Source organism: Raphanus sativus, unplaced genomic scaffold, assembly GCF_000801105.2.
Source record: "Raphanus sativus cultivar WK10039 unplaced genomic scaffold, ASM80110v3 Scaffold2707, whole genome shotgun sequence".
In the NCBI taxonomy this organism is placed as follows: domain Eukaryota; kingdom Viridiplantae; phylum Streptophyta; class Magnoliopsida; order Brassicales; family Brassicaceae; genus Raphanus; species Raphanus sativus.
Window position 1 is genome coordinate 1 of NW_026618015.1, and position 10,667 is coordinate 10,667.

Sequence of the window (10,667 nt, forward strand, 5' to 3'; positions counted from 1 at the left end):
GTAAAAAATTGAGCAAAAAATGGTAAATTTAAAAGAAAAATTAAAGTATTTTTTAATCAAAACATACAAAAAATTTATAAACAATGCATACAACTGTTTAGATATGTGTAAGTTATATTATGATTTTGGAAGCAAATAAATATGACTCGTGATGAATATTATTCATATTAATGAAAAATATTGGTTCTCTTTAACGGCATATTATAGTTTATCTCATCATATATATAAGACTGAAAATACTCATAGCCAGTTACACATTACAATTATTTCAAACCTTAACATCAATTGTCTGCAGGGTAGCATTTCATTGTTGGAATAAACCTATTTTTAGAAACACTTTACTTTCAAATATTAATTGATATATTACATTAATCAAAATTCGAGTTGCCATATAATTCTTTCTTGACATTTATTTTAATAGGAAAAACCGTGTTCGCGTAGATAACCCCAAACGCACCAGATTCAGCATCGACGTCTCCTCCCATATCGACGAACACGATTTTACTAGTGAAATTCCTGCCAAGTAGCGCATAAACCAAAGGGGCTTGGCTAATGGTGAAAACTCTACGACACCGTTTGAACAACGATGAGTATCCTGCAAAAGCTTTGCCGTTTCCAAGGAGGACAGTCGCAAGGAAATCACTATCCACGGTTTCCGCTCCAACTGTGGTGATCCAAGGAGCTACATTCATCAGTGTTGATTCTCTTGAACCAGAGTTTCCCGCAGAGACGGAGACAAAAATTCCTCTCTCCACTGCTTCTAATGCTTCAATAGCAATACCGTCTTGGTCATAGTTCAACACGCCTAACCCAAATGAGATGGACAAGACATCGACCTTGTCTTCGATGGCCTTATCCATGGCTGCTAAGACATCAGACGACATGCAATACCCGAAATACCAACATGCTTTGTATATCGCACTCCGAGTCCGTGGAGCCATTCTACGAGCCACTCCAGCAGCGTATCCCAAGAAGGAAGCGTCTTTCACTGAAGAACCAGCTGCGGTTGAGGAAGTGTGTGTCTCGTGGCCATCGGAGTCCCTAGGTAATTTGAAATCATGTGATTTATCGATCTCTGCCTCGAAACCCTTGTAGAAGAATCTGGCGCCGATGAGGTCAACGATTGGGCCTCCACACAAATCTTCACTCTTATTCAGCCAACTCCAAATCATGAAATGTTCATAGGTGGGTTTTTTGGGCCAACAAAATTTCCTCTTAAATTTTATAAAATTTGATTTGACATATTTTAATCAAAATAAAAATATTTCCAAAATTATAATTTTAAATATATACATAAATATTATTAGATATAAATTTGAATAAAAGATTATTTATTTAATATTTTATATATAACTAAAATTAAAAACAATATTTTAAATTTTAAAACTTTTATTTCTGAACATTGGTACAGAAAAACACTTAATATATCATTTTTTGTAAAGTTGATGTATGTTTTTCTAAGGATTTCCAACATAGCATGTGTATTGTCTATTTGTAAAGAAATATGTATCCACTTATCATGAAAACCTCATTAAAAATATTTTCCAATATATTTTCTTCCAATATAGTATATGTACAGTATATGTGTGTTTGAATCTCGCGCACAAGTCACAAGGATTCTCCACATGAGAAGCTAACAAAAATTTTGAACTTTTATGAATCATAAAAGGGTCTTACGATTTAGAACAATGTAAATAGCCTATAATAACTATGGACAAAACTCACCTGTGGTGGTCTCACAGTTCTCAAAAAGAAAAAAAAAACCCAAATGCAAAAGAATTAGTAGAGAGGGGGAAGAATAAACATAATATATCAACCATGTTACTACTATTCGAGAGGCTTTTTATGGAAATGGGTTTTTGGCATGAGGACAAAAGTCTCTGTACACACATAGAGAAAGAGCTTTTCAGTGAGAGGAGGAGGAGGAGGTTTTATGCCCTCTTAGTGAGGCGGTATAATATCTTCTTCTTCTTCTTCTTCTTCTGACATGATGGTCTCTCCTCCAAACTCATTCATTAGCTTCATGAAACAATGATCAAGCTCTTCTTTGTCCGGTTCTCCTTCATATTCATCTCCATCCATCAGCAGCTGGACAACAACAAACCATATTCTCAAAGACTTTCTCTCAACTCCATAACCGAAAAAAAATTATAATAATAGAAAAAAAACAATACTTACATCTTCGATTGAGGGAAATCTTAATCCTTCATAAGGATTTGGAGAGTTGTTAAACAAAAACTGCCCATCGACTTCAAAAGGAGGAGGAGGACCTTGAGGTATCAATAATACATCTTCATTATGATCAGCAGATATACGTTGCCTTCCAATTTTCACAGATCCTTCTCTCTGATTATGACCTTCCACAAGTGTATAATGTTGCTTACCAGTCTGAGCCGTAAAGTCACTCCTAGATTGAGCTATTGTCCGAGGCATAGATGATGTATTATGAGAATTGCACATCATCAGCTCATCAACACGCTTCTTCAGTCTCTTTGCTTTATCCTGCGCCTCATCAATCTTACACAGTATCTTTCCTATGAGATCATCATCAGAACAATGTGACTCGGAAACAAAACAACAATCATCTTCACTCTCATCTTCCTCGCCTAGAACAATGATCTCACCAGGAACAGGACACTGAGCTTTAAGAGTTCTTGGCTTCCGCTTTTCTGAAACACAACAAAGTTTACATCAGAACATTGTAGTCAAAGTTAGACATGAAACCAAAAAAAAAGATGCAATTGTGAGGGATTACCGGCATAAGAGAAAACATTATGGTTGGAGATATAAGCAGAAACATCTGTTGTCTCTTCCACACGTCTCCTTCTTCCTCTCTTGAAAACACTCATCCTCTGAGTTTGATCATCACCATCGTAGCTTTGGACTTCTTTATCATACCCTCTTGCTTGAGACTCAAGTTCCTTAACCTTGAGCTCTAACCACTTACACCTCCACATCAAAGGCTGACTAAACCTCCTCCACTCATCCGTCAACTTCTTCTTCTTCTTCTTTCTCAAACCCAATAGCTCAGTCCCATCTCCAAAACTCTCAGGCAGTGGATAATCTTTGCTTAACATAGACTGTGCTTCGAAACCACAATCATCATCATCATCACGAGCACATAATGAATCACCAAAAGAACTCGAAGAGGATTGACACAAACCCTCCTCATCATTCAGATTCTCAAACTCCAAGATATCAACTTCTTGGTCTTCCGACTGTTGTTGATTTGCACAACAATCCATATCGGATCTTGGACTTGCTTTAAGCATCATAAAGCCAACAAAAAAAAAGCCTTCAGCTTTGCTCTGATTCAATCGAAAACCAAACCGTTTTGAGACAATGAGATTAGACCCACGTGGACAAAAGCATTAGACTTTGTTAGGCTATAACAGAACACAAAAGCTTTCAACTTTGTTCTGCTATGACCAAAACAGAATCAGACAATGAGATTAAACCCACAAAAGCTTTCAACTTGCTATAAAGCGAAAACAAAACCAGACAATGATATTAGACCCCAAGTAGACAAAAGCTGTGTTTCATTCGAATTATAATTTGATAAAGCGGTGAAATTTGATCTTATTGATTCCAAAGCCTAAATTATTTAATCGTATAACAGAACAAATAGGAATTTCGTTGATAAATTAATCAGAAGCTAAGTGAATCAGACTCAGTTAGCGTGAATCCGAATTTATTGGAGAGCCTTAAACCCTAAACCCTGAGAGAAAGACAGAGAGAGAGTAAGAAACAGAGAAGATAAGATAATTCACCAAACTGTTTCGAGAATTGACTGGCCGGTTCCTCAGATCGCTTAGTCGAATTCAAAGACGTTTTAATCTCTCCACACAAGCTGTTGTAAATAAAATAAAAATTTTCTCCAAATTAATATTAGATATTTTCTAAAATTAATTTGTTCAGTATCTTCTATCTTATTTGGTTTCCATTCTTTTTTTCCTTTTCTGATTCTCAATGATTTTATTTGATTCTCAAAAATATCATAATTGTTTATATTTCATTTCATAATTGTATATTTTTTCATGCAAAATTATTTGGAAAACAAAACTTTCGCTCCAAGTTATTGGATTTTCATTTTTTATTACCTTGCATTAATTAATTTTTATTAACAGTATACATTACGATCCTCATGTAACAAAATTGTATAAAATAACTTGGTACATAAAACAAATGTAGGAAAGTAACATTGCTTATTGTTTTGTTAAACGATTTTTTTTTTTGAAACTTTGATATGTTAAACGATTTTGTTGCCTTTGGCTTTATAATAGCATGCAATTTGTTAAAAGACTGAAGTCCTTTTTGCCTGCCAACTAAAGAAGAAAGAGATGGTGAAGCTGCCTATCCGATAACTCTGAACAACGGTTTTTCCATAATCCAACCTTAGAATTCTCACGATCATGCACAAGTGTGTTGCGAACCACAATTCCTGATAACACAAGATAATTCGTTCTTTACCAGTGAAAACAAATGAGGAAACAGAGCAATGATATATATTTACCTCAAGTTGTATGATCTTTACGCCGAGACAGTATGAGCCGTGTATCTAATGCTTTTGTAGTTTTAATGAACAAAAATGTAAACCATAAGACTATAAGAGGTTCAAGGACTACTATACTAAGTTACACGGACAAGTCATTTTCAGGGGATAAAAGGCAAATCCTTTTGGAACGTACCTACTACAATAATCCGGTCCAAGTCCGTGAATATCATATCAGACGGGTAAGCAAACCTGTTGAGAAGTGATTCGTTGAGTAAACCTGCAGATGAATGAAGGAAGTTCAGTGAGAAGAAGAAGAAGAAGAAGAAGAAGAAGAAGAAGAAGAAGAAGCTTGAAGCGCAAGAAACAAAGGAAGATAAGAAGAAGAAAATCAAAGTCGTTAGTGTAAGAAGAAGAAAAAGATACAAGTCAAACTTGTATCAAACCGTAACAAGAAACTAGTCAAGTTAAGTCTTTAGTTGGTCAGTTTGTTAACTAAGTTAAAAGTCCAAGAGTTGTTGGAAGATTTGTTAAGAGTTAGTGTGTTAGAAGTGAGCTAGTTTTAGATGACTGTAGCGATAAAAGATGAACAAGAGATCATGATTAGAGTGGGTAGAATGAAAGAATCTAATTAAAGATTGTTGGATGGTTTCTATAGTATCCTCCTTCGTAAGTAAGGAGTATGCAAGAATGAATGAAAAATCAGTTTGGTAAAACAAAGTCTTGCATAAACAAAAATAAAACAGAGAAAAAGAGTTTGAGATTAAGAGAGAAACAAAACAGAGAAAGATACAAAGTGAAAGAACAAACCTGCAAACGAGATAAAAACAGCAAAACCTCCGAATAACCATCTAGCCTCCACCAACATACATCCCTCCATAACACAAACCAAAAGAGTTGCTTTATCAACCAACTGATCCATTAAACTGTAGAGATCACCGGTCTCCACATTCTCACGGCTAAAATGAGTCAAATGACTGTGGGATCATATTTACTGATCTTCAGAGTATTATTAAGATTGTTGGATGGTGTCTATAGTATCCTATCCTCACTCGTATATAAGTATATTTATATAAACATATTTTCTTCATTTATTTAGCCAAGATCTAACCCTTTTACCCAAATATGTATTCCTATATGGAAGTTAACATTGTTATCACACCTTTTTACGATTAGGACAGTGTAAATCTCGCAGGCTAACGTCACAAGGTCTCGCTAATCACAGGCTCTACAAAAGAACAAGATAGCACATTTTCATTTTACTACTCGTCGTCATAGGTTTTGTTGCGAACAATACTTAGTTCACCCCTGAGGTGAACTTATAAATTTACATATTTCCTTATTTTAATTATATTACCATAAATATTAATGTCACATAAATAAATAAATTATAAATTATAAAAGAAGTAAACTTTAAATCATAAACTCTAAATTCGAACTCTAAACCCAAATTTTAGATTTTTAATTCTAAACCAAAACTTAAACCCTAAACCCAAATCTATACCCTAAACCCAAACTATATAACCGAAATCCTAAATCTAAATTTAAATACTAGACCCTAAACTCAAACTATAAACCCTAAATTCAAACTCTAAACCCTAAACCCAAACTCTAAACCCTAAATCCTAAACCTTAAACCCAAAATCTAAACCCTAAACCCAAACTCTAAACCCTAAATCCTAAACTTTAAACCCGAACTCTTTGAAAATTTGGGGTTTATGATTTATAGTTTGGGTTTAAGGTTTATGATTTAGGGTTTAGAGTTTGGGTTTAGGGTTTATGGTTTGAGTTTAGAGTCTAGTATTTAAATTTAGATTTAGGATTTATGGTATATAGTTTGGGTTTTAGGGTATAGGTTTGGGTTTAGGGTTTATGGTTTGGTTTAAAATTTAAGATCTAACATTTAGATTTAGGGTTTGAATTTATAGTTTATGATTTAAAATTTATTTTTTTGTAATTTATAATTTATTTATTTATGTGACATTAATATTTATGGCAATTTAATTGAAATAAGGAAAGAGGTAAATTCATAAGTTCACCTCAGGGTGAACCTAAGTATTGTTTTTTTGTTTCTATATATCATTATCAGGAATTGTACTCAATTCAATTCAGATTTAAATTGTTTGATCATCAAATGTTGAATAAAGATTATTCCATTAAACTTTATATCATCCAAATTTAATTCCACTGTACATTTTCTTTTTTTAATTTGACCACAACCCGAAACTGAATTGCTCTTCAAATCTCCAAATCGATGACTACTTAACTCTCTCTCACATGCCAAAAACTACTCGACCTTTGGTAATAATCCACTATCCCTGAAACCGCAGTTACCAGTTCCGTATAAACCTCCACCTCCTCCGACAGCGAATCCACCACTATCTTTCTGAATCTCCGACATATAACTCCTCACTTCCGCCTTAATCATCTCCTGCACCACCCTCATAAACTCATCTCTACCCACCGCCTCTACACTATCAATCCTCATCTGACTCTCAAACCGCTGAAACAGCAACGCGTTGTTGCTGCTGCTCGAACCCGTGTTCCTCGACCCCTGGCCGACATCAGCTCCGGGAAGGGACAGCGACAGGCTCAACGACGTCGCCGGATCCTCCTCCGTCGAAGACATCCCCACCGGCGACGGCACCGGCATTGGAGACGGCGGAGATGGAATCGTGCTGGTGGGACTCTCAGGGCTGATCAAGTACAACCCAGTGTCCACCGGAGGAGAAGACTCAGAGCTCACCGATCTCCTCTTCGCGACGACGACATCACAGTCTCCTCCTCCTCCGGCTACGAACTTTCGCTTGAGCGTCGAGTTCCAGTGGTTCTTCACGGCGTTGTCCGTGCGCCCGTTGAGAAGACGGGCGATGGTGGCCCACTTGTTGCCGAACTTCGCGCGGGCGGAGACGATCGTCTCGTCTTCCTCCGACGAGAACGGACGGTGCTCGACCTCCGGAGACAGCTGGTTGCACCACCGTAATCGGCACGATTTGCCGGATCGACCTGGGATCGATCTGCTTATCGCCGACCAGTTCCTCGGTCCGTGTTTCTCCACCACCATCCTCCGTAGCTGCTCGTCTTCTTCTTGGCTCCACGGGCCTTTCACACGATCCGCCATCGATAGGTTCTTTTGAGGAAGAGGAGGAAGAAGAAAGGTGTATTTATATATACAGAGAGAGAAAGGAGAAAGTAATAATAACCGGTTAACTGGTTGAGTCGGTGGAGAAAGTCCATGGCCCCCATGGGCACCGCTTCTTCCACGCAAGCGGTTATGAAAGTTTTGGGGGTTACAGCTGTTGATGAACACGTGTCATGATCTTGCTGCGTCTGTCTCCTTTTTCTGTTACGCGATCGTACGATTGAGCGTGTAAAAGCAAGAGATCAGTGAGGTCACGCGCGTGAGGAACGCGTGGGGTAATGTGGGAAGTTAAAGCGACAAAATCACGGAAACCTACAAGGAAAGGTCTTGATATTATTATTATTCGCACCAATCTGACGTAAAATGTTTAGAAAGTTTTTTTTTTTGAAATTAAAATATCTGAAAATAAAGACGATAACGGTTTAGGTTTGGCCGTTTGGGTAAAGACAGATCTTTACGCAGTTCTGACTTTTGACTGGCCAAAGCCAACCTGTATACCTTTTACTTTTTTTATTTGAAAATACAAAACGCCTATTTTGAAATTTTAGAAAGTTTAAAGTAGTTGTTGCAGTTTTGATGCGTAATGGACCAGGCAATAATAATGTCAGAATAAACGCTATAAAACAAAATTGTAAATGCAGTTTTTAATATAAAATTAGTAGTTATTTGTATTAACACGATATTCATTTGTCAATTTGAAAGAAACGGTTTCATTTTACAAAAATGGCTAAAATGATTACACATGTGTGATTTATATTAAAAAAACACATGCGTGATAAAAATTATATTTAATGTCACAATTTAATATCTCTCTATTTCAAATTAGATGTTGCTTAAAGTTTTTCATACAAATTAAGATAATTAAATATCCAATTTTGTTTTCATTTAATTATTGAATTTTCATGACGAGAAATTGCTAAAGCTAAGACCTCTAGCTATGCAGATGACGAGAATGGAGGTAAAGAGTGGAACTAATACTTCTTTCTGGTTTGATAGTTGGTCTTCTTTGGGAAATCTTATTGAGTTTGCTGGAGAAAGGGGAACTATGGATCTTGGCATTCCTATAAATAGCACAGTGGAGCGGGCTGTTCAATTATATCGAGTGAAAAGGCATCGAGTTACTCATCTCCAGTTGATTGAAAATGAAGTATTGGCTCTTAAAAATAGAGGGCTCAATGAAGAAGAGGATATTTGCCTTTGGAAAAGAGAGAATGGGGAGTTCAGAGAAGGGTTCTCTACATCTCAAACTTGGAACATTATAAGAATGAAGTCACCGAAGGTAAGCTGGTTCAAAGGGGTTTGGTTTTCTGAAGCAACACCAAAATTCACCTTTCTTGCTTGGTTAGCTGTTCATAATCGTTTAGCAACAGGGGACAGGATTCTTAACTGGAATCCTCAGGCGATAGTGACTTGTTGGCTGTGTAATACAGAGATTGAAACAAGAGATCACCTCTTTTTTGGATGTTGCTATTCGAAAGAAGTGTGGTTGGGCACAATAAAAAATCTGGTAGGGAATGGAAGGGTTTCTGACTGGTCAAGGGTGCTTCAAGTAGTGGTAAATGGAGTTCGAGGGAGGGTCAGGACATTCCTATTACGCTATTGTTTTCAGGCTGTTGCTTATGCAATATGGCGTGAAAGAAATGTGAGAAGAGTTGGTGAAGGATCACAGACTGCTTCATGCCTTATTACTCGGTTGGACAAGATGATCAGAAACAAAATCACCTCTCTCAAGAGGAAGAAGGGAGAACAATTTGAGAAAGCTATGGAGTTGTGGTTTGAAAGAAGTTCATAGAAGTGTGAAGTTTTTTATTTTCTTTTAAAGCTTTGGAGTCTTGTATAGAAAGGAGGCAGTGAAACAATCTGTATCAAGGTTTTTTTGATTGAAATAAATTTAAAATTCTTTCAAAAAAAAAAAAAAAAAAGAATTTTCATGACATTTGTTGTTTATCAATTTAATATTCTGTTTCATTAACTTGTTACAAAGAATTTTACCCAAAAAATAACTTGTTGCAAAGAAACAGCCACAAAATATTAAAGTAAGTGGTCGGGAAATTTTAGAAAAGAAAACTTAAGTTTAATGACATGGTCTAAAACGACAAAGAGAAGATGCTCAATTGGAATGTGAAATCATACTTACCATTTAAATTTTTTATCATAATTCGATGCAAAGTCCAGGCTGTAATCCTCAACAAGCAACCAACTGTCATCCACTGGACAAACTAGTACGTGTCAGTTAGGACTCTTTTGAGAAAGGTGTGTAACTGTCTCTAAAACGTTAGTAACGCTCTTTAGTCCACAACGTCATTTGCACCTTCCCGGCTTCCCCCAACCTTCCCTTGAACGGTTTCACAACTATTCATTATTCATTTCTTTAAACATATCATTTTCCGTTTATTTTTTTTGTCAAATTAGTTACAAACAATAAAACGATTTGTTGTCAATCATAGACTATCAGCTCATTTATGATATAATAACTGTTTTTGTAGTAACCTTGATATATGCATGAACAAGAGGAATAAAGTCATAAACAGGACAAATCTACTGAATTTTAAGGTTTTTCGTAGCTTATAGGTAAGAACATGGAGCATTCTGTAATATCGTGTATAGTATCGAAATATTATGCTAGATGTGTGACCACGATGTTGAATCTCGTACATGAAAGACGATTAGAAAAATTCTGGTTGTAGCATTTATTTGATTTTCTTTTTGTAACACAGCATTTATTTGATTTATATACACTACATCTCTCTTCAGCTTTTAAATTTAGCTAGTGCTTGGACCTTTCTTGACAAATACCCTCTCATCGATCTACTGTATAAGTTTTTTAAAAATGTTTAATATGTCATCAAACATTTTCCATGTGTTTCAAAATATATGATGTCTTAGATATATGCATAAACATAATTATTAAAAGATATTTTTTGTTTAGAAAACATTATTAAACATTAAATTAAAAATGATTTACTCAACTATAAAATAGAAAATAAAATACTATTAGCTACACCGATAAAATTAAAATTTACCTAAACATGA

At 35.7% G+C, this 10,667-nt stretch overlaps 4 protein-coding genes across 4 annotated transcripts; 1 reads left to right on the plus strand and 3 right to left on the minus strand.

Moving 5' to 3' along the window:
* Window positions 1-428: 428 nt before the first annotated feature.
* On the minus strand, window positions 429-1,172 carry LOC130505932 (subtilisin-like protease SBT1.7; the record flags this gene model as incomplete). The annotated part of the gene is made up of 1 exon (XM_057000536.1): window positions 429-1,172. A coding segment is annotated over exon 1 (744 nt), but the record flags the coding sequence as incomplete, so codon positions are not given.
* A 769-nt stretch (window positions 1,173-1,941) lies between these two features.
* Window positions 1,942-3,838, minus strand: LOC130505933 (uncharacterized). The gene is made up of 4 exons (XM_057000537.1): window positions 3,771-3,838; window positions 2,756-3,262; window positions 2,179-2,669; window positions 1,942-2,088 (listed from the first exon to the last, which is right to left on the minus strand). The coding sequence occupies exons 2-4, from the start codon at window positions 3,243-3,245 to the stop codon at window positions 1,942-1,944; spliced, it is 1,128 nt and encodes a 375-aa protein (XP_056856517.1). The 5' UTR covers window positions 3,246-3,262; window positions 3,771-3,838.
* Window positions 3,839-6,627: 2,789 nt separating this feature from the next.
* Window positions 6,628-7,641, minus strand: LOC130505931 (transcription factor MYB77-like). The gene has a single exon (XM_057000535.1). The coding sequence runs from the start codon at window positions 7,611-7,613 to the stop codon at window positions 6,780-6,782; it is 834 nt and encodes a 277-aa protein (XP_056856515.1). The 5' UTR covers window positions 7,614-7,641; the 3' UTR covers window positions 6,628-6,779.
* A 936-nt stretch (window positions 7,642-8,577) lies between these two features.
* LOC130505934 (uncharacterized) lies at window positions 8,578-9,426 on the plus strand. Its single transcript, XM_057000538.1, has one exon. It carries the CDS (start codon window positions 8,578-8,580, stop codon window positions 9,424-9,426), a length of 849 nt encoding a protein of 282 aa, XP_056856518.1.
* The last annotated feature ends 1,241 nt before the right edge of the window (window positions 9,427-10,667 follow it).

Coding starts and splice junctions, on each gene's coding strand:
- LOC130505933 (XM_057000537.1), bottom strand. CDS start 3,245: ATGGATTGTTGTGCAAATCAACAACAGTCGGAAGACCAAGAAGTTGAT. Junction 2,670..2,755: donor TAATGTTTTCTCTTATGCCG/GTAATCCCTCAC, acceptor GTTGTGTTTCAG/AAAAGCGGAAGCCAAGAACT. Junction 2,089..2,178: donor GATTTCCCTCAATCGAAGAT/GTAAGTATTGTT, acceptor GTTGTTGTCCAG/CTGCTGATGGATGGAGATGA.
- LOC130505931 (XM_057000535.1), bottom strand. CDS start 7,613: ATGGCGGATCGTGTGAAAGGCCCGTGGAGCCAAGAAGAAGACGAGCAG.
- LOC130505934 (XM_057000538.1), top strand. CDS start 8,578: ATGACGAGAATGGAGGTAAAGAGTGGAACTAATACTTCTTTCTGGTTT.